The sequence below is a fragment of the Octopus sinensis genome, linkage group LG23 (genome assembly GCF_006345805.1).
Source record: "Octopus sinensis linkage group LG23, ASM634580v1, whole genome shotgun sequence".
Taxonomy (NCBI): Eukaryota; Metazoa; Mollusca; class Cephalopoda; order Octopoda; family Octopodidae; genus Octopus; species Octopus sinensis.
In genome coordinates this window covers 23,442,495-23,466,364 of record NC_043019.1, presented here as the reverse complement: position 1 = coordinate 23,466,364, position 23,870 = coordinate 23,442,495, and the positions used below count along the sequence as shown (strand labels likewise).

Here is a 23,870-nt window from a genome sequence, read left to right as displayed (position 1 = left end):
TCGATTGTCAACGGAAATTAGGTTAATCGTTTTCATCATCGTCATTGCTGTTGACGTAATGATCATTATCATCATCATCTTTTAATATCATGGAGTATAAAAGTAGCAAGCTGGCAAAATTGTTAGCACACCGGGTATAATGCTTAGCAGTATTTCGTCTGTCTTTACATTCTGAGTTGAAATTCCTCCAAGTTTGACTTTGCCTTTCATCCTTTTGGAGGTCAATAAACAAAAGTACCAGTTGCGTACTTTGGTCAATGTGATCGAATTAACTTCTCCCTTACAACAGTTGACCTTGTGTCAAAATTTGAAACCAGTGACATTGGTTATATAATAAAAAATACAAGAAACAGATTATGAGGATATATCTTCAAGGTGTATACATCATCATCATCACCACCATCCTTTATCGTCTGTTTTCCATGCTGGCATGGGTTGGACAGTGAGCCTGGCAGTGTAGTTGATCAAACAACTGAACACTCATAGTCAGAAATTCTGACCAAGATCCATTTTATTATATAACTTATTCCAACAATGAAGGAATGATAATCGTAGTCGGTTCTTGAGTCTGACTTGATGTAAAACAATTGATCTAAAAATATCTAGCATTGTGCTATCTCAGCCAGCTGCACCAACGTGCTCTTTCTCTCTGTCTTCATTTCTTCTTTTCTCTCTCTCTCTTTGTTCTGTCTCTTTCTCTCTCATTCTTTCTTCCTTTCTCTCTTTTTTTCTCTCTCTTTCACGTACTATGTCTCCAGTGTTATCATGTTTACCAGCATCCTTCTATTTTGTTTTAATTTGTTAATGCATCATCCAATCGTATTATTTGTTGCAGATGAACATCTTAATTGACACAGGAAGTAGCAACTTTGCTATAGCAGCGACTCCTAATGATCTTATCACAAAATACTTCCACAAAGAAGAGTAAGTCTCTCTCTCTCTCTCTCTCTCTATAACATCAGTATTCATTGTCTGTTGAAAAATATTTCTTAACGACAGAAACAGTATTAATACTAAGAGGTAATACTCATCCTCACTTAAATGTTGATATCCTGTTAGAACAATTTATATTGTTCTATAGTTACCATGAGTTACCATGAGTAAAAAATCTCAGATTGATTTTTGGTGTAAAATGCACTCTTGTCCACAGCAGGGAGATAAACAAACATGCATTTTGCACCAAAAGCCCATTTGAGAAATTCTTTCAAGGTATCTACTGCAGTAAAGTTTGTTCTGATAAAACATCCACGTTTAAGTGGGGATAAATATTGCCTCTCTGGGATCTTTTCAGTTTGGTTGCCAATTTTCGAAAATTCAAAATTAATTGAAAATTTTATTTGGTATATTAATGTAGTTTCCCAAGCTGAATCTCAGGAGATATTTCCCTTTTTCCAGAAAAATTTTTAAAAAAGTTACAGAGGAGTGGCTGTGTTGTAAGTAGCTTGCTTACCAACCACATGGTTCTGGGTTCAGTCCCACTGCATGGCACCTTGGGCAAGTGTCTTCTACTATAGCCTCAGGCCGACCAAAGCCTTGTGAGTGGATTTGGTAGATGGAAACTGAAAGAAGCCCGTCGTATATATATATATATATATATATATATCATCATCATCGTTATATGTATATATATGTATGTATGTGTATATGTTTGTGTGTGTCTGTGTTTGTCCCGCCAACATCGCTTGACAACCGATGCTGGTGTGTTTACGTCCCCGTAACTTAGCGGTTCAGCAAAAGAGACCGATAGAATAAGTACTAGGCTTACAAAGAATAAGTCCTGGGGTCGATTTGCTGGACTAAAGGTGGTGCTCCAGCATGGCTGCAGTTAAGTGGCATTTCGTTCATCTGCACATTCTGAGTTCAAATTCTTTCATACTTTTGGGATCAATAAAGTACCAGCTGAGCACCGGGGTCAATGTAACTGGCTTAACCCCGTCCTTGAAACAGCTGGCCTTGTGCCAAAACGATTGCAAGATTTGTTTGATCGCATGGTTAAAGGTTCAAATCTTACCACAGTCATTGTGCTGTATCTGTGAGTGAGACACAGAAATTCAAACTAAATGTTAGCTGCATTTATCTCACCTGTCTTACAGGACTGACAAAGATCGTAGATTTAGCATGTAATGATTTAATTAAAAAATAATCGTTGTTATCATTATTACTATGTATTTTCAGTCAGTCTTTTGTAACAGACAAGCTTTGGTATGGAAGGTCACTTATTAAACATTTAACAATGGCCTTGAGGTCCTTTTTACCATGACATTGATTCCAGTTATAACAATCCCGATTTCATTTCTTAGATGTTATTCAACTTGTCCATCCTTGTTGTTTAACCACTCTATGAATGCCTTCCATCATTACCATTCTATTATCACAAGGCATTTCAACTGTGACCATCCTGTCTTTTATTCAGTTATAGTATTTCTTGAACTACATTAGTCAGTGTGGCCTTTGGTCTTTTTAAGACCTTCAAACTTGTATTTTCTTAACATAGTACTATACACTTACACATGTGCATTCATATATACAGATACTGGCACTTATGCCTGTGCTAGTAGGGTGCCAAGAGCACAATTCGAGCGTGATCGTTGCCAGAGCAGCCAACTGGCTTCCGTACCTGTGGCATGTAAAAGGGCACCATTCGAGCGTGATCGTTACCAACGTCGCTTCACTGGCACCTGTGCCGGTGACACGTGTAAAAAGATTTGAGCGAGGTCATTGCTAGTACCGCCTGACTGGCCCCTGTGCCAGTGGCATGTTAAAAGCACCCACTACACTCTCGGAGTGGTTGGCGTTAGGAAGGGCATCTAGCTGTAGAAACTCTGCCAGATCAAGATTGGAGCCTGGTGCAGCCATCTGGTTTGCCAGACCTCAGTCAAAATCGTCCAACCCATGCTAGCATGGAAAGTGGACATTAAACGATGATGATAATATAACACACACACACACACACACACACATATACCATCATATATATATATATACACATATTTCCATACACGCACAAACAAAGATATATAATCTTCATCTCATCTTTTTCAGGTCTTCAACATACAAGAGCAGTTCTACAGAAGTGGAAGTGTCGTACACTCAAGGATTTTGGAAAGGAAGTCTTGGTACAGACCTTGTCACTTTGGCTGATCTGACCAACCTTACAGTTACTGCTAACATAGCCTGCATCACCGAATCAAAGAACTTCTTCATAAATGGATCTGGCTGGCAGGGAATCTTAGGCCTTGCTTATCCTGAAATTGCACGGGTAAATATGCTGAAGCCATTTCTGTGTTGAATATTTATTCATTTGCTGCTTAAACATTTTTTGATTTGTTTCCTGCAAATAAGAAAGTCCTTTGTATGGATAGCAAGATCTAAGTTGTGGTTTAGCCCTGGGTTACACCTGATACAGCAGACCTATTACCAAAGATATTCCAGTTAGATCATCCTGTTTTTTTTTTCTTTTGGTTTAAACATTGTGTATCTAAGACTATATCAGATTTTGTCCTTCCTTATTGTTGTATAACAACCGTCTACACATTTTTCATCATTGGCTAGCAGACCCGTGATAAAATATATCTCAGTCGTAACCATCCTTTTATACAACATATATCTAGGACTTCATTCTTCAATATGTATTTTTTTTAATGATAATAGGACATTATTTAAGGGACATTTTGCTGCTATTTTTCCAAATTCAAATGGTCACCATCACTGGCCAGCTCATTGAGACCTTAATTCTTTTCACTTGGATCACAGTGTATTGCCAGTGACTAGATAGGAATGGTCAGCATTATGGCCTGTAGTTCCGATATATAAACTCTACTACGTGCATTGATTACTGTTTCTTCTCATTGTACGTTCAGTGAGGTATGAAGAGATAAATAACCTTCATCTCCACAGAAGTTGGCGGCAGCAGACCAATGGGGGCGACTAGCACATGTGGCAACATACCACACGTCTACCAGATCCACTTACAAAGCTTTGGTCAGTCCAAAGCTGTAATGGAAGCCACTTGTCCAAGGTACCTATCAATGGGATTGAACCGGAAACCATGTGGTTGGGAAGCAATCTTTTTACTCCACAGCCATATCCTGCTATGAATTGTTTTGTTTTTTTTCTTGAGCCTATGTTACTTTATGGAGAATTTTGGTTGTTATATCACACACCCACACACACACACATATCGTACTAAATCCTTAAAATCCTTAAAAATGTTTTAGCCCGAAGGCCGTGGCCATGCTGGGGCACCACCGCTGAATATGAAAATATAAACTGGAGGGTTTAAATCACATTTGATATGTCCCTACAATCAAAACTGTCGTGATGTGCTCCCTAAAATAAGATCCTGAAATGTTTTCGTCCTCAAAAATAAAATCGTTTTATAATATATAATATATACGTTGTCTTTTTTATTCAGCCTGACAGTTCTGTGCAGCCATTTTTTGACATCCTTGTTCAACAGACTGGGATCCCAAATTTATTCTCTATACAACTGTGTGGATCAGTGACGAATAGGGAGCATCTGGAAACTGGTGGTACTCTGGTATGGCGTTCTTCTTTTATTTTATCTGCATTGTTTAGGGGTTTATGTATGTCTGGGAATAGCTGTAGGGGATTTGTGAGATGTTTAGTTCGAAGGGAGTGCTTGTGTATGTGTGTGTGTTTTGGAAGGATATATGTGAATCTTTAGCATTTAAACCAGCTAAAATATTCTGGCCAAAATATTCTACCTGTCTTATGTTCAATCCAGCCAGATTTGGCCCTTCACACCTATCATCATCATCGTTTAACATCCGTTTTCCATGCTAGCATGGGTTGGACGGTTCAACTGGGGTCTGGGAAGCCAGAAGGGTGTGCCAGGCCCAGTCTGATCTAGCAGTGTTTATACAGCTGGATGCCCTTCCTAATGCCAACAACTCTGTGAGTGTAGTGAGTGCTTTTTACGTGCCACCTGAACAGTGTAGTGGGTGCTTTTTACGTGCCACAATGTTATTCTGAAATTATTCAATCACATCATCAAACTCTTGAAGCCATGTGATAATGCATGATTAATTCAAAGCAATGTCATCAAATAAGCATTACATTTGACAAAATAATCTGAATGCTAAAGGGTTAATATGTTTGGGTTGTTATTATGTGAAAGAATAGCTGTGGCTGTTTGTCCTGATGTGTGCAGAGAATGTTAGCAATGCATCTGTGTAACTCAGTTTAGGTTCTTTGTGTAGTGACATAAAAGGCACCCATGCTGGTGATACATAAAAGACACTTGGTAACTCTATGGAGTGGTTGGCATTAGGAAGGGCATCCAGCCATAGAAACCAAGCCAAAACAGACTGGAGCCTGGTGCATCTGTCCAGCTTACCTGTTCTAGTCAAACCACCTTACACCCCTGTCAACATAGAAAATAGATGCTAAATGATGACGATGATGATGGTAGTTATGGTGTGTGTGTGTGTGTGTATGAAAATTAGTTTTGTCTTGTGTGTGTGATTAGTTTTGTTTTTGTGAAGGCGCGAGGCTCAGTGGTTAGAGTGTCGAGCTTACGATCGTGAGGTTGTGAGTTTGAATCCCGGACTGGGCTGCGTGTTGTGTTCTTGAGCAAGACACTTTATTTCACGTTGCTCCAGTTAACTCAGCTGTAGAAATGAGTTGCGACGTCACTGGTGCCAAGCTGTATCGGCCCCTTTGCCTTTCCCTTGGATAATGCTGGAGGCGTGGAGGGGGGAGGCCGGTATGCATGGGCAACTGCTGGTCTTCCATAAACCACCTTGCCCAGACTTGTGTCTAGGAGGGTAACTTTCTAGGTGCAATCCCATGGTCAGTGTCGTGACCGAAGTGGGACCCCCTGTGCAGGTGTGTGTATGTATGCAAGTTAAGGTGTTGTTTTTTGATCATTACCAGGTTTTGGGCAACATTGATGAAAGTATGTACCAAGGTCCGATGTACTTCACACCAATCCAGAAAGAGCGGTATTATGAGGTCCTTATTACAGATTTACAAATTGATGGAGTTAGTTTGGGCCTAGACTGCAAAGAGGTAAGATGTCTTCATTTTGTGTGTATATATTTTCACATGTATGTATAGTCATATAAATTTGCATGAATGCCCTTTATCAGAAAACTTTTCCTCTCCTTTCTCCCTCCATGTGATGTGTATCTGTCCAACTGTGTTTGTGCCTCCTTCCATAGTTAGAAAAGCAATTTGTATTAAAATCAAAAGGCAACAAGCTGGTAGAATTGTTAGCATGCTGAGCAAAATACTTAACGGTATTTCTTCCATCTTTACGTTCTGAGTTCAAATTCCACTGAGATTGACTTTACCTTTCATTCTTCCAGGGTTGATAAAATTATACAAGTTGAGGATTGGGGTCAATATATATTTCTTTACTACCCACAAGGGGCTAAACATAGAGGAGACAAACAAAGACAGACAAAGGGATTAAGTTGATTACATCGACCCCAATGCGTAACTGGTACTTTATTTATCGACCCCGAAAAGATGAAAAGCAAAGTCGACCTCGGCGGAATTTGAACTCAGAACGTAACGGCAGACGAAATATGGCTACGCATTTCACCCAGCGTGCTAACGATTCTGCCAGCTCGCCACCTGTGGAGTCAATATAATCGATGTGACCCCTCCCTCAAACTTGCTGGGCTTGTGCTAGAATTTGAAACCAATAAGTATTAAAATCTTGACAGAAAATTATCTCCCTACATTAACAAGTTGTGACAGTTGATTCCTCTTTCCTTAGAATGTCTTCTATTCTCAGAGAAAATTTTGTTGTTTGAACCTTCAGATCCAATTAAAGAAGGAAAGGAATGTAATACAAACATATTTAAAGAGAGTCTTTATTGACTTAGAATACAAGTCATGTATGCTGGGTGAAACGCTTAGAGGCATTTTTGTCTGTCTTTACATTCCAAGTTCAAATTCCTCTGAGATCGATTTTTCCTTTCATCCTTTGGGGGTCAATGTAATTGACTTACCTCCTCCCCAGAAATCTCTGGCCTTCTGCGAAAATTTGAAACCAACAATTAAATCATGTTCCTACACATGATTATCTCTTTGCTGTGATAATCTTTACATTCAGTTCTGACATGTAAATCTCTTATATTCACTTATGAGGTGTAAATCTCATCTGTGAACACTGTAAAAACTGTAAAATGTGTCATAAAAAGCCATAACCAGCAGAAAGGGATACAGCAAGCATTCTGACTGTGTCTGCATGCTGGAATTCATCCCCACATCTTTGAACAGGGGATAGCCATCAGAACTTAAGCTCAATTCAGATGGCTATGTGAAGCTGCTGAAGACTGATCAATCTGTAGCTGGAGAGTGTTGCTACTTGAAGGCCATATGTGTGGCAGCAGGATTCTGCTCCTTGCCTTACCTCCAGTAAGAGTCAGAAGTTCTCTCCTATTGATATCTATGTCCAATTCTTGCAGATCAGTCTCCATATTGTGTTTCTGTTGTATCATTTCAGTACAATTTTGATAAAACCATTGTTGACAGTGGAACCACCAACCTTCGTCTACCAAATACCGTGTTTCAGGCCGTTGTGTCAGAATTGAAGCAGCGTGTTGTGGTAAGTGAAACAGTAGTTTCCATAAAGAAATTCTTTACTTTTTATTATAGGACATGGCTGTTGTGTTTACTTTTACTATAGTGTTCTCTTGACTGTTATATAAATAATTTTTAACCCTTTAGCATTTAAATTGGCTATGTCTGGCCAAAATATTCTACTTGCTTTATGTTCAAACTGACCAGATCTGGCATCTCACACCTATCCCAGAATATCATTTTGAGCATAAACAACTACTTCAAAATCTCAAGGCTACAAAGTAATACAGGATAAATTCAAAACAATGAATAAATAAGCATGACATTTTACAGTAATCTAAATACCATAGGGTCAAAGAACTTATCTCTTGTTATAGACATGGTTAATATATCTATCTTCACTGCAGGGATCTCATAGAAAGCATGGCAATTATATAAATAATCTTTAGTGAAGAATCTCTTATAGACGTGGCAGCTATATTTATCTTTACTGCAGGTGTCTGTAGTTATCTATTATATAATTAAACTTTACTGAATATATCACTTATAGAGAAAATTGCTCTATGTCTGAAGGAAATACTAAAAAATAAAATTAATTATAGGCCAAACCTTGGCATTCGTTGATGAATTTCATATCTGTCTTGTGGTTTCCTCCTTTTAGTGATTGTCTAACATGTCTGTGTAGTAGACATCACAGTTCCAGATATGGAAGTTACATTCCAATGTGGCTCTCGCAATTATACAATGATTGTTATTTCTAGCTTGTTTGTTTTATATTAATTTCAATTTTGATTATTTGCTATTATTAAATCCTCTTTGACTGACAGATCGAAGTAATCACTTTATTTGGTGTGAGTATATCTTTATTTCCAGACATTCTTTTACTAATACTTCACCTCTTTTGTTTCTCTCTCATCTTGGATTCCTTTCAACACATTTTTTTTTTTTTTATCCTTTCTTTATCCTTGACCGAAATATCTTCAGGAATTCCAACACTATGCTTTCTTTCACTCGGTTATCACACTGCTTAACGTGCAACAGTCAATGTTGGTACAAGACTGATGTTTTATTTTTAATATCAAATAGCTACAAACTTAAACCACTGTTACTCAGTTGTTCAACTTACTTACAGGCCATGCAAAAAAAGACAATAAAATAACCATATTAGTAGACAGGAAAATGGGAATGATGGAAGGATTGTGAATCCTGGACAGATTCAAAGCTGTATCTTTAATCTAAAAACAGTCCACTGCTTTTAGATAAAGTTATAGCTTTGAATCTACCCAGGGTTATCTCTGGTATTTCCAATTGAAGAAGGTTAAGGAAACAGAAATGCTGTGTCTGGAAATCTGATAGAGGCCAACACTGGGCAGATATGGTGTTTTTACACCTTTTACCATAAGAGAATATTTTCTCCACAATAATTATAGTGTATTAGCCTTGAGAAGTAAAAATACGTCACCAACATATTTTCACTAAGTTCATTTATATATGTATTTGTGTGTGTGTGTGTGTGTGTATAAGTATGTATGTGTGTGTGTGTGTGTGTGTGTATTTATATATATATATATATATATATATATATATATATATATATAGTTAATCCAAACAAGAAAGCACAAAAAAACACAACAAAGCGAGGACGTGGAACAAATATAGTATTATTGGACGCTTAATGTTTCGAGCGGAGCTCTTCGTCGGAAACATAGGAGAAGAAAGACAGAGGAAAAAAAAATCGCCAACGGTACACATGAGATATGCACACTTATGTATGTATGTATGTATGTATGTATGTAGGCACACACTCACACACACAAATCGGCTTTATTTTATAATTTTCTCTCTCTTTTTACTGTCTCACTTATAATTTTCTTGGTTTGTATGTTTGGGATTGTTTTACTGTGGGCAAAAAGAAAGAAAAAAAAAATGACTTCTTGCTGTTCAAACATGGGGTAAGGGTGAGGCCTATTTCTTTTGTGCGATAAACAGGAGCATGTTGTAATGTGCTTTACTCTGGTCACAATACAATGACCATAGTAAGATTTGAACTTGCAACTCTATGGTATGTGGTTCATCACCTTAACTTCGCATGCATGAATCTGAATGTGCACTGGAACTGACTGAAACTCATACTTGTTGAAAATGTTATAATTTAGTATTTTTGCTGAAGAAATTATAACTCTAATATTAATAGACAGTGTTTTAAAGAATTAACGCATCTCATTGTTTTTAGACCTTGTACAAACTGTTTCCTAATTGTGTTTTAGGACCAGAGGCTGAAGCTGGATCCAAGTTAAACTTAAGCTAACAGGTGCAAAGATTTGTAAAATCAAGAGGCTGTTGGTTACAAACCTAGTTCAGTTAGCATAAAGACGGGTCTAAGAGGGATCACGAGGCCATGGTTGTAGATGTGGTATATTCGGGCATAGAGGTGGGTCTGGGGTTGTGGTGGTGGTGATGGTGGTGGTGGTGACGATAGTCAAGGAAATATAACTGTGGATGTGGTTTATTTGGGCATAGAAATGGAAACAAGAGGCTATATTCCATAACACAAGAATCATGGAATATTTGGCATGTAGGTAGGAACCAGTGTATCTTAATGCTTTTTCTGACTGAACCCATTGGAAGACTTGAACCCAGAACTGCAAATTGACAAGCAATTGTCATCATTGTAGCAGTGGTGTCAATATTTACAACAAAACACTGAGACTGTGTGGTATCTGCTTTGACAGCTAAGTGGACTGAGCTTATGACTACATACCAGAGACACAATATACAATCTTGGTTTCAAATTTTGACACAAGGCCAGCGAGTTCAAAGGAGGGAGCAAGTCGATTACATTGACCTTGATGCTCAAGTGCTACTTATTTTATCAATGTGGAAAGGGATGTAAGGCAAATGCTACCTCGGTGGAGTTTGAACTTGGAATGTAAAGATGGTTGAAATGCTGCTAAGCATTTTGCCTGGCGCAGTAATGACTCAACCTGCTCGCCACTTTCATATACAGCCATATCTCAGCTTAAGTCATTTCGATTTAAGTTGTTCTCGATTATATGTTGTTTTCAAAAGTAATATATGGAAAAATAAAAATCAAGTGAAGTCATTTTACTCGACTTTGTGTGTCTGGAATCGTAAAACCACTAAAAAGCGGTTAAAAGCACTTAAAATTATGTTACTGTACAATAAATAAAAATAAAAGCATATAAAATCATTAAAATACGTACAGTAAATGTTAAGATACATACGGCCATATCACGTTGAAAGCACCGGTTCTCGTCCGATCATCGAAGTTAAGCAACATCAAGCCTAGTTAGTATTTAGATGGGTGACCGCTTGGGAAACCTAGGTGCTGTAAGCACTCCATTACCTTTTTAAATGGCGGTGCCCCAGCATGGCCACAGCTTGTGAGCTGAAACTAGATAAAAATAAAAAAAAAAATAATACACCCCATAAAGTAGTGTAGCTTAGTGAATGAAATCACCAAATTGTATGTGTGTGTTGGTAAATTTAAAATAATTCAGTTTTTTTTTTACTATTGTGAAATAATAATAATTACTGAATTTGTTTTTTAAGCTTAAAAAAAGGCTTTTATTTTACTGTGTCTTATTGCAAACCGTATTCATAAATAAGCGTCCGTGATGTACGGTAAACACTACCAAATTGTATTCGTAAATCTAGATTACTTTTTTTATACTGTACTGTATTAAAAAATAAAAATTATTTGTTTGTAAGCTTAAAATAGGTTTTTCGAAATCGATCAATGGAAATTGCAGATGTGTTACCAGTGCCGGTGGTATGTAAGAGAACCTTCCGTTTCGCGACCGTTGCCAGCACCGCCCCGTTTCGTGTCCATTGCCAGCCTCGCCTGGCCTTCGTGCCGGTGGCACATAAAAAGCACCATCCGTTCATGGCTGTTTGCCAGCTCTGTCTGGCACCTGTGCGGGTGGCACGTAAAAAGCACCCACTACACTCACGGAGTGGTTGGCGTTAGGAAGGGCATCCAGCCGTAGAAACACTGCCAGATTTGACTGGGCCTGATGAAGCCTTCTGGCTTCACAGACCCCAGTTGAACCGTCCAACCCATGCTAGCATGGAAAACGGACGCTAAATGATGATGATGATGATGATGATATATTATTGAAAATGCATTCATAAATAAAGTACAGAAATGGGAATGGTTATTATCGGTTTAGCTTAGAGGCAAGTAAATTCAACATAAGTCAGGTCTCCTGGAACCAATTAATGACTTAGGGTGAGGTATGCCTGTACACAATATTAAACCATTTCACAAGAGGTTTTCTGTTAAGTTCTTACCATTCCTCTGGGAATTACAAACAATGCCAACACCATATTTCTCCCTTTTTGTCACTTGTAGGTGAAGGGCAAGAGCCAGGAACATTAGATTCTGCGTTCCTCATGCCAACTGAATTTCCTAAACTCTGCTATTACCAGCGCAGACCGGCACCAAGTTCCTTCAATGCTAGATTTTTTATTTCAGTAATTAATTTTAGTCATTCAGATGGTTGCCTAGCAACTCCTTAACTATCCATTAGTTTGCATGTCTGATCCTGTCTCTTATTGTGAACATTGATATTTCAGCCCAAAGGAACCTAGGGCTGTAGTCAGACAGGAGGTTGTATTTCTAACTTTTCTCTATTGGACTTCTATTAATTATGCATACATGTGTGTGTGTATGCATGGGTTTGTGTGTGTGTATGTGTGTATGCATGGGTTTGTGTGTGTGTGTGGTGTGTGTGTGTGTGTGTATGTATGTGTATAACTGTATCAATCTGAAAGGAAATACTGACATACCGATATTTAAAACTTATTCTGCATCTCCCTTCTTTCTTGATCAAATTCTTCCTGTTTTATTTTCTAAAGTAAGAAACCTTTCAAAAAATGTGGCATTTGCTTTTTATTTTTATTTTTACTTTTTGCATTTGATTTGATTTTTTGCTTTATGTTTTTTCTTTTTCATTTTTCTTTATTTTCTTTCTTTTGTTTTTGATATTATATTATAAAGAATTTGACTGTTTGTGTATGTCATTGTCCTGTTTTGTTTCGGTCATACATCATCTTGTGATAACCAGAGAATAGAAGGTTTCTTACTTAAAGAAACAGATTGTGGTTGGCAACAGGATGAGCATCCAATTATAAATTAGTGTCTTAATAAGTCTTTGTCAAACATATACCGACAGAGAAAAGCATATGTAAAACAAGCAAATAATATAATGTTTATATGTGTTTACGTATTTTCCGCTTGTTGGAGATGTCCTGTACTTAATGTGCATTTTTTCATTTTTATATATATATATATATTTGAATTACGGAGATGTACTTGCATAGCAAGTGATTTGATCTGAGATCGTGTGCTGAAACGAAAACAATTGCAGCGTGGAAGGAGTTTGTAAGCCATTTAAGAAACACACAAAAGCCGTTCGATTCACTTCAACATTTAAGTTTAATTTGTCAAAATATTTTCGTCGCTTTAAGACTGCGACCTGTTCACTGACAAAAATCCGTGCTGCAGCACTGACAAAAATCCAAGATGCAGCACGGATTTTTGTCAGTGAACAGGTCGCGCTCTTAAAGCGACGAAAATATTTTGACAAATTAAACTTAAATGTTGAAGTGAATCGAACGTCTTTTGTGTGTTTCTTAAATGGCTTACAAACACCTTCCACGCTGCAATTGTTTGTATATTTGAATTATTTGTGATGAAAGCAGTATTAATGCCAAAATGTAATCTTTATATTCAGCTTGATATGGATGGCTTGTTAGAAGACCAAATACTGCATTATTAGCTTCAAGAGATTCTTTCATGTAAGTGTTTGGTACATAAAAGCATACGCATAGCTCCCAGTAGACAAGAATCACCTGCCATAGGTACCAGAATTCCTACATCGTGTGATTTTATTCTCCTGGAAATCATTAATGAGAAGCATCTAGTCACCACATGCCAGTGAAATCACACAACTACGATAAATCATCTTTTCGGACAAGGTGTTGCAAATAGCCAGCAGGCTTATTGAAATTCAGTCGCCACGACAGATCGTTTGCCACTACACACATTTTTTTTCTGTGTCCCTTTCTGTAGAAGAGCGTAGGCTCGAAGCGTAAAAGACTTTTTCTATTCCTGAGCATTATACTAATACATCTGTTTGTTTTGTACACCACCTGTCTTCGTCTTTTGTTTTTTTTTTGTAAACTCTCCTTATTGAAATTCGCCTGCTTCCATCACTAATAATCTACTATAATAATACTTGTGTGTTTTTCTCTGTCGCAACATATGAATGAGAAAGGAAGGAGTGATTGATGAATAAGGAACGAAGTGGTGATGGCAAATTTGGTAGTGGGATGATGGAAGTACTACGGTGAAAAGAAAAAAATCAAACAGCGTTTCAACTCTGCGTGAATATATGTGTGTGTATGTTAAAAGGGAGATATGTGAATGTTTGTGTGTGTGTGTGTGTGTGTGCAGTGGAAGTGGGATGGTGATATAATAACACTCTTGTAAGGGGTGATAGATGAATAAGGAAGGAAGCGGTGATGGCAAAATGTGAATGTTTGTTTGTGTGAGTGAACATTCAATGCTGAAAAGGAAAATCAAATAGTGTTTCAACTATGTGTGTGGGTGTACAAGGGAAGTAAGTGAACGTTTGTATCTGATTATGTACTTTATTTATATGTAAAATACTACAATTAGCCATCATTTTTGATGGCATGGGGCCAGCTAGTTCTTAATAAGTCTGCTGGTATTCGTGACATCTGTGAGATGCTGATGTTCTATATATTGTAGCAATGAGGTGTGACTGGCATGTCGAGACCTGAAGATTTCCAGTGGAATGAAATTACATGATATAGGAATTCTGGCACCCATGATAGACGTTTCTTGTCTGCTACAATCTATGTGTGTACTTCTATGCACCAAGTACCTCTATAAGGGAATCCCCTACGGCAGTATTTAGTGGTCAAACAAGATATCCATATATTTGAATAAAACAAGTTTATTTTTTAACATAGGCAGTAAATATTTCTTATGTATATATAGTTTACTAGAAGTTTTGTTTTTTTTTATATGCAATAGGTCAAAATTCAATGAAGACCATGCTTAACTTAAATTTATCATGTTCTATCTCTACTTTTTTTTGTATCTGATTAATAATGAAGAATTTCCCCCCATCCTCACAAGTTTGTTCCTCACCACAAGCGTAAATTACTGATGAATGGAATTTACACTTAGGACTCATACCATCATTAGAAAATAGTCATTAAATGATGATGATGATTCTGGAGTCTTTTGGTTTTGAATTTGAATTTCTTTTTCTTTTCTTTTTTTTTTTGTTTTTTATCATATTTTAGTTGTTATCGTGTAATTGTTTCGGCCCTTTATGTTCTGGCCTCAAACCCTGCCTAGGTCAGATTTACTTTCCTTCCTTTTGGAGAATTGATGAAATAAAGTACCATTTAAGTAATTGAGCTGATTTAATTACCATTTCTCTTCTCCTCTCAAAAAAATTGAGGTTTTGTTCCAAAACTAGAAACAATTATTATTAAGAAATCGGGTGACAGAAAGTATAGTGCCCTGGGTGAAAGTATTCAGTGTTATCCCATTGTGTTGCTCACAGTTACCTTATTATGTTTTGTCCCACTATGTCATTTTGTTATCCTATTACATTGTTTTATTTTGTTATCCACTTATATTATCCCACTGTGTTATGCTACTCTCATCCTACTATATTGTGCTACTATGTTATGCTTTTTCCCCCTACAAGAAACACTGATGTAATATATCCTTACTTCTTTCAAACAGGAGGTGATTTGTTGCTATCTCTAGCACATGGAATGACTCAATGTATACCTCTATTGTTGTAACAGGTCGATATACATAATTTCTAGACAATTCTGGGTTTTTTTTTGCCTAACCAGAAATATACCCCTCCCTCAAAGATACACAAAATAGCGGAACATATCCTTTTGTTAAATGTTGTTGTTAATCTTGTTGTTGTTATTGTTGTTCAACAGTTAGACAATCAACCACCACCTGATCTGTTCTGGGAAGGAAAAGATATGCTATGTCCTAAAGATTCCAAGTTTCCCTTTCACCAGTTTCCTACGATCACCATTGCATTAGCCACGGGGAATAATTCTGAGTTTCACTTAATTGTCTCTCCTAGGGTAAGATATTGCCTTCTTTCATTTTTACAACTGTTTTCATGTATTTGTATTTCTCATTAGACTGATATAATGATGATGATCATGGTAATTTTATATATACATGTATAAAGTGTGCTGATTGTTTCTCAGTGTGATTTTGCCTTAGGTTTATATTAAGCATGAACGTATCTGAGGAATCGTTGGTCTCTTACCTACTAGTTTAACAAACAAGCATTTCATTTGGTTGCACAACTCTCTCTCTTTTACTTGTTTCAGTCATTTGACTGCAGCCATGCTGGAGCACCGCCTTTAATCGAGCAACTCGACCCCGGGACTTATTCTTTTGTAAGCCCAGTACTTATTCTATCGGTCTCTTTTGCCGAACTGCTAAGTAACGGGGCCATAAACACACAAGCATCAGTTGTCAAGCAATGCTAGGGGAACAAACACAGACACACAAACACACACACGCATATATATATGTATATATATATATATATATATATATATATATATATAAAATATTATTGGTGAATTGAAGAAATGGAGCTGAACGAAGATTGAACAGAAATCGTTTTATTTCATTCTACACGTGTTTCGAAAGGCACAATTTCGAAACACGTGTAGAATGAAATAAAACGATTTCTGTTCAATCTTCGTTCAGCTCCATTTCTTCAATTCACCAATAATATTTTAATTTCAATTATCCGCACCAACGTACGGTTGCAACACCATATGGTTGTACCTCCAACCGTACTGTCTTCTGCTGTGATTTTTGCTACCAAGGTATCGGTTAAACATTTGATTAATCTGCTACAAGATTATTCATCTTTCTATTTCACATAATATATATATATATATATATATATATATATATACATATATACATATATACGATGGGCTTCTTTCAGTTTCCATCTACCAAATCCACTCACAAGGCTTTGGTTGGCCCGAGGCTATAGTAGAAGAAACTTGCCCAAGGTGCCATTAACTCATTGTGACGAAATTTTTCAGTTTGGTCAACCTGGGTTATAATACAAGACACTTCTCTAAGGTGCCATGCAGTGGGACTGAACCCAGATCCATGTGGTTGGGAAGCAAACTTCTTAGTTCCACAGCTATGCCTGCACCTAATGTTATATATTTTGGTATGATTCTTGCTGACAGTGTTGTATTTAGATTATATGTATTTAATCTCTTTTTCTTTCGTTTCTGCAGCAATATTTACGTGCTATTGGGGATGCTTCTGTCTCCCAAACGGAAAAAGAAGACTGTTTCAAGTTTGCCATAACGAAATCTGATTCTGGTAAATTCTTCCTACAGTTCATATTTTCTATATGCTTTTACTGTTTCCAGTTATTAAATTGTGCCCATGTTGGGGGAACCACATTCAAGTGTCTCAGTCAGTCATTTGACTGTGGCCATGCTGGAGTACCACCTTTAGTTGAACAAATCGACCCCAGGACTTATTCTTCGTAAACCCAGCACTTATTCCATCTGTCCATTTTGGTGAACTGCTAAGTTACTGGAACATAAACACACCAACATCAGTTGTCAAGCGACAGTGCGGGGACAAACACAGACACAAATATATGCGACAGGTTTCTTTCAGTTTCCATCTATCAAATCCACTCACAAAGCTTTGGTTAGCTCAAGGCTATAGTAGAAGACACTTGCCCATGGTGCCGTGCAGGAGACTGAACCCGGAACCATGTGGTTGGGAAGCAAGCTGCTTACCTCACTCAACAGTGGTTTTACTCTTGTAAAGCCTGATCTCAGATGCACCATCAACCTCATTGCCCATCAACACATGGTGAGCCTCTGTACAGTGGTGGAACCCACTTCAAATAGCAGCCAAATTTCCCTCAAATCATAGTTCATCCACTTGGAAAAGGACTCGTAAATAATGTTGTTCTAGGTGCACTGCTTCTTGGAAAGAGGTTGGATGGTCGCGATTGAAATGTTTTTGATCATAGGTTGACTGTATCAGAATTTACTTTAAGCTAAGCACCTCCACCACCATCACACACATAATCCTTTGTATTTCTCCATTCATCTACACAAGTATTTCTCTTTTAATTATGTAACTTGCTGCTGCAGGTGCTGTCATAGGAGCTGTCATCATGGAAGGCTACTACACTGTATTTGACCGAAGCAACAAAACCATAGGATTTGCAGAAACAACTTGTCTCACTGCAAATACAACCACTAAGAAGTCCACAATTGATGGCATATTTCCTAGTAAAGGTGAGTTCTTGGGGAATATTTTTATGTTATTCTTTGCTGCTGTTAGAGTTGAAAAGCTTGTGCAGGTAAAATACTGGGATACAAACTCATGGTTGAGGAGTTCAAATTTTACTGCAGGCTTTTTTTGTTCTCTTGGAAGAAAACTTAAAATGTGTGATCTCTGTACTAACCTATTTATGGAGAATATTCTTAATGAGATCTTTTGGCCCTGTTCTTACTAAAAGAACTGACAAATGGCATCAAGCAGTGCAATTTTTACCTTAAGTTTTTTTAATATGGTTGTATCTTCTCCTGAACCACCAGCAGTTATCTGGAACCAAGAGCACTTTTTAAAAACTTTTACTTTCTGTGAATTATTCAGAAGAAAAAATGTAACACCTTTGACAATTTCCAGGTCACTTAAAACTGGTGGGGGCCAAAGTAACATTACCTTCTACCCAGGGACATGGTCCCAATATAACAGAGGGGACTCTCAGAAAGCCAGTTAAAGGTCAGGTTGTGGTCTTTCTTTCATCTTGGACCATTCAACTGTTTCTAGTATTGATAAGAGCTCAAGTTTTCACTTTGCTCCCTCATACTTCTGCCTCCTGATAGAGAATCTGAGATGTTAGATTTGAAATAACTTTTTGGAGGATGTGCCATTGTTTATATCTTCAACTAATTCACACTTTTATGTTATACTGTAAATTCTTTTAAGTGAGCACTCCTATTACTTGTGTATATAAGGATATATAATTTATGTATGGCTGCATGTCACCGTAATTTAAAATCCATTTTCCATGCTGGCACAGGTTGGATGGTTTGACAGGAGCTAGCAAGCTGGAGAGCTACCCCAAGCTCCAATGGTCTATTTTGGCATAGCTTCTATGGCTGGATACCTTTCCTAATGCCAACTACTTTACAGAGTGTACTGGGTGCTTTTTATGCAGTACCACTATGTGTGCTTTTTATGTGGCATCAGCATGGATGCTTTCTACATGACACCAGCACCCATGGGATTGCCAAGTAGCTTGCAAGACAAAGGCCTCTCTGCTGAGAGAGGGAGTGGAATCAAGAAGGGTGGCCCTATGCCAGATGAGTTGTTAGAGTATGATAGAGGGACACGGGTAGCTGTCTTACTATAGAATAGGTACTTGGCTACCCCCATAGGACAAGAAAGGAAAGAAAAGCAGGAGAGAGTTAGAGAGAAAGGTAGTCAGTGAGGGAGGGTCTAAACACAGTAACAGTGGGGTGGGATATAAGTAGTACAGAGGGGAATGAGGGGGTGTTCCATAAGAGTGTGAGGGGAGATATTTAAAGATAGTAAGTGATGGTAAGAGGAATTAGAAGTGGTTGGGAGGTTGGCAAACAAGTAGAGACTGTAGGGTTAAAAAGAGCCAATGATCTTGTCATGAAGATGACAGCTTCTCAAGTGTTGGCACCATGATAAAATGCACCCAGTACACTCTGTACAGTGGCTGGTATTAGGAAGGACAAAGGTGGCGAGCTGGCAGAAACGTTAGCATGCCGGGCGAAATGCTTAGCCGTATTTCATCTGCCGTTGCGTTTTGAGTTCAAATTCCGCCGAGGTCAACTTTGCCTTTCATCCTTTCGGGGTCGATAAATTAAGTACCAGTTATGCACTGGGGTCGATGTAATCGACTTAATACCTATGTCTGTCCTTGTTTGTCCCCTCTATGTTTAGCCCCTTGTGGGTAATAAAGAAATAGGTATTAGGAAGGACATCCCTGCCATAGAAACCAAGTCAAACACGAAACCTATGAATAACATGTAGTCCTCTGACTTGGGAGGGTCATAACACCACATAAGAACTAACTCGGATCACAACTTGTTCAGCCAATGGTGACATAGAAAGCAGATGTAAAATAATGATGATGATGATGATACACTCATACATGCTATTTATTTAATATTGTACTCGTGTAAACGTATCTTTCTTCTCTATTTCTCTGCAGTGAATACAACAGACTGTTTATACCGTGTTAAGGAACATGATGAAAAGAGTCTCCTGATTGTGGCATATATTATGGCAGGACTGTGTACGTTCTGTGCAGTACCATTGATACTGATTGTGGTTCAGTGGGTGAAGAAAAGCTGGAAACAAAGGCAAGAAAGCCATGACACAAACTACAAACTATTCTCTTAAAGATGAAAAAAAAATCTTTCTTTCAAGCCAAAATAAGTAAAGCTTGAGTTGATTGAGATAAAAAAAAAAAAAAAAAATGATAGAATATTATATATATATATATGTCTGTTGAAAGGGGTTTTAGGTTAAAAACGTGCATACACACACAAAAACTACACACACACACACACACACACATGTTTATACCATTTATATGTATTAACTCACACACACACACACACACATACATGTTTATACCATTTATATGTATTAACTCACACACACACACACACACATACATGTTTATACCATTTATATGTATTAACTCACACACACACACACACACACATACATGTTTATACCATTTATATGTATTAACTCACACACACACATACACACATACAAACATTGATATCCACACAACAGACAAACAAACAATTGTTATTTTCAGGTTTGGAGCTGAGTGTATACTTAAGGGTGGGCGGGGATGGATGGGTGGGTGTAGGAATGCCACAGTGGCTGAGGGAAGTAACGCTTGGTATAATGCATTTAACATTGACTGCGGGATTTATTTTAAAACATATTATTATGATGATGATGCTGGTGTATATGTGTGCCTGTGTGTGTGTGTTTATATATATATATATAAGCTGAAAATCTGAAAGGCTGCAATTTCAGTACTCAGTGACTGGTTTCTGATAATCAGCTGGTAAAAAAATGAGTCCTGTAATTTGTCACTTCTGATCAATCAACAGATATATATATATATATATATACAAACACACACACACACATATGTATGTATGTATATATTGAATATTTGGCATTCATTCAAGAATATATAATAAACTTTATCTTAAATTTGTGAGCAAGATGAATGACTTGATCTTTGTATGTGTGTGTATATGTGTTTATATATATATATATATATAGTGTGTGTGTGTGTGTATATGTGTTTATATATATATATATATATATATATGTCTGTTGAAAGGGGTTTTAGGTTAAAAACGTGCATACACACACAAAAACTACACACACACACACACACACACATGTTTATACCATTTATATGTATTAACTCACACACACACACACACACATACATGTTTATACCATTTATATGTATTAACTCACACACACACACACACATACATGTTTATACCATTTATATGTATTAACTCACACACACCACACACACACATACATGTTTATACCATTTATATGTATTAACTCACACACACACATACACACATTGATATCCACACAACAGACAAACAAACAATTGTTATTTTCAGGTTTGGAGCTGAGTGTATACTTAAGGGTGGGCGGGGATGGATGGGTGGGTGTAGGAATGCCACAGTGGCTGAGGGAAGTAACGCTTGGTATAATGCATTTAACATTGACTGCGGGATTTATTTTAAAACATATTATTATGATGATGATGCTGGTGTATATGTGTGCCTGTGTGTGTGTTTATATATATATATATAAAGCTGAAAATCTGAAAGGCTGCAATTTCAGTACTCAGTGACTGGTTTCTGATAATCAGCTGGTAAAAAAATGAGTCCTGTAATTTGTCACTTCTGATCAATCAACAGATGTATATATATATATATATATATATATATACAAACACACACACATACATATGTATGTATGTATATATTGAATATTTGGCATTCATTCAAGAATATATAATAAACTTTATCTTAAATTTGTGAGCAAGATGAATGACTTGATCTTTGTATGTGTGTGTATATGTGTTTATATATATATATATATAGTGTGTGTGTGTGTGTGTGTATATGTGTTTATATATATATATATATATATAGTGTGTGTATATATATATGTGTGTGTATATGTATGGTGTGTGTTACTTAGCAGCCTAGAGTTTTGATTGTTTTGAACAGTTATCTATCCACTGTTATTGTGTAAGTGGCTGAGCCTGCCACATGCATTCTTCACATAATACTCAGGTAGACTCAGCATGATAGTATGTGTGTGAGCAAGACAAGGCTGAGCATTTGAATTAGACATTATACTTCATTGGACAGGCTCCTGCACAGCTTCTTGTCACTCCCTATTAAGTGCTGTGTCCTGGGATTGAGCCCAGCTCCTTATGATTGCAACATAAATTTCTTCACTTCTTGGTTATATATTTGTTATATATAACCATTGACACACCATGGTGTTTGTGACCATAACTGCATACATATACATGTCAAATATCTATATGTATGTGTGTGTGTGTGTGTGTATATACACACACACACATAGATATATGGAGGGTGAGGTTGCAACATTGGTAGGGCAGAGGAGAAATTCTCTTGTGGTATTACGTCCCATTACATTCAAATGAGTTCAAAGAATCCTGCCAAGGCCAACTTTGCCTTTTGCCTTCAGAGCTCAATAAGACTTGTACCAGTTGCATACTGGGGTCAGTATATTTGATTATATATATAATAGCCTTTAACACTGTGGCCCAGAATTTCCACAATTTAATACTTAAAACTAGTAATATATATATATATATATATATATATACACACACATACATATATACACAAACGCATACATGAACATATGCATACACATTATGTTGATCCTGTGCGAGATGGAGATAATGTATGTATGTGTGTATATATACACGGCACAAAATATGACTGAATGGTGCTTTTTGATTCATATTAGTTGGTCTTGTTGAAAAGTTAGGGGTTCAATTTTCAGCAAGGCTGCTGTAGAATTTTGTTGTTTAATAGTTGATCACTTTGATGTTTTTTTTTTAAAATTTTTCCTCTCTATCTTTCTTCTCTTGTGTGTGAGTGTGTGTATGTATCTGTGCATGTATGTGTTTATGTGAGTGAATTTGTACTTCCCCTCACCTTCATATGTGTTTTCTGATTGTAAAGAATGCCCTTGCTGTCCTTGCAGACAGTGTTGTCTACTTGCAGTTTACTTGCAAAAGCACGTATGGGCTTCTCAACATATTGTGCAATCTTTGTTAAAAAACAAGGCACATTCATAGTGTTGTTTGTTTCCAGTTCTCTGTGTAACACAATGTTCAGGCTGTTGATTGTTTGATAAACTGGTAGATTATTACTTTGTTTGGAATCAAGTGGGTGCTTGGCATCAGGAAAGGGCATCTGTGTATAGAAAACTTGGAATTCTGGTTTAAAGCACCCCATATAACCCCTCATAACTTTTATTAATTCTTGGAATTTTCAAAGAATTTTTGTGAATTTTGTATTCTATACAGTAATTATTCTATGATTGTGCAAAAAAAAAAAAATTGTGATTTAAGGGCAATTTAGCTGTTGTTTTTAGCACCTTCCACAACCATTTGATACCTTCGTCACTCTGACATGTATTGATGTTTTCAATAATTTTTCTCCGCATAAACATTTACTGGAATGATGATGCACCCAAGGGTGGTCCGTTGCTGGGATTTAAGCAAAAAATTCAGGCTGTATTTTAAGGTGATTAAAAAAAAAAATTCGAAAAAAAGTGGAAATTTTAGGGGTGGGGATAAAAATTTAAGAAATTTTTTTTTTTTTTTGCATAATTGTATGTATTCCCATTCACAAATTTGAAAAAAGTTTCTTAAAATTCCCCCAAAATAAAAAAAGTTAAGAGGGGTTATAAGGGGTGCTTAAACCAGAATTCTGCTGAAAACTCTGCCCCAACATACTCATCTAACCCACACAAATATGGAAAAGTAGATGTTAGAACAATAATGACGAATATGATATATAAATGTTATGTGTGTGTGTATATATAA

General features: G+C 37.0%; 1 protein-coding gene, 1 long non-coding RNA gene and 1 pseudogene across 7 annotated transcripts in view; all 3 read left to right on the top strand.

The window, feature by feature from the left end:
- Nucleotides 1-20,210, top strand: part of LOC115223424 (beta-secretase 1) — a 44,854-nt gene extending 24,644 nt beyond the window's left edge. For 2 of the 3 annotated variants that reach the window (XM_029793955.2, XM_029793956.2), the window contains exons 3-12: nt 836-924; nt 3,043-3,259; nt 4,415-4,540; nt 5,899-6,033; nt 7,481-7,582; nt 8,385-8,408; nt 15,583-15,735; nt 16,933-17,020; nt 17,815-17,961; nt 19,917-20,210. In XM_029793955.2, the coding sequence (XP_029649815.1) occupies nt 836-924; nt 3,043-3,259; nt 4,415-4,540; nt 5,899-6,033; nt 7,481-7,582; nt 8,385-8,408; nt 15,583-15,735; nt 16,933-17,020; nt 17,815-17,961; nt 19,917-20,107 (1,272 nt within the window). In that variant the 3' untranslated portion in view covers nt 20,108-20,210. The remainder of the gene's footprint in view (nt 1-835; nt 925-3,042; nt 3,260-4,414; nt 4,541-5,898; nt 6,034-7,480; nt 7,583-8,384; nt 8,409-15,582; nt 15,736-16,932; nt 17,021-17,814; nt 17,962-19,916) is intronic. The other variant, XM_029793958.2, reaches the window with a different exon arrangement.
- On the top strand, nt 10,797-10,915 carry LOC115223740 (annotated as a pseudogene).
- Nucleotides 20,211-21,048: 838 nt separating the features above from the next.
- Nucleotides 21,049-23,585, top strand: LOC118767589. 4 transcript variants are annotated; one of them, XR_005003509.1, is made up of 2 exons: nt 21,049-21,068; nt 22,370-23,585. It is a non-coding gene; the product is annotated as an uncharacterized LOC118767589 (long non-coding RNA). The 4 variants fall into 4 exon arrangements; XR_005003507.1 differs by lacking the exon at nt 21,049-21,068 and adding an exon at nt 21,289-21,896; XR_005003510.1 differs by lacking the exon at nt 21,049-21,068 and adding an exon at nt 21,912-21,941.
- Nucleotides 23,586-23,870: the final 285 nt, after the last annotated feature.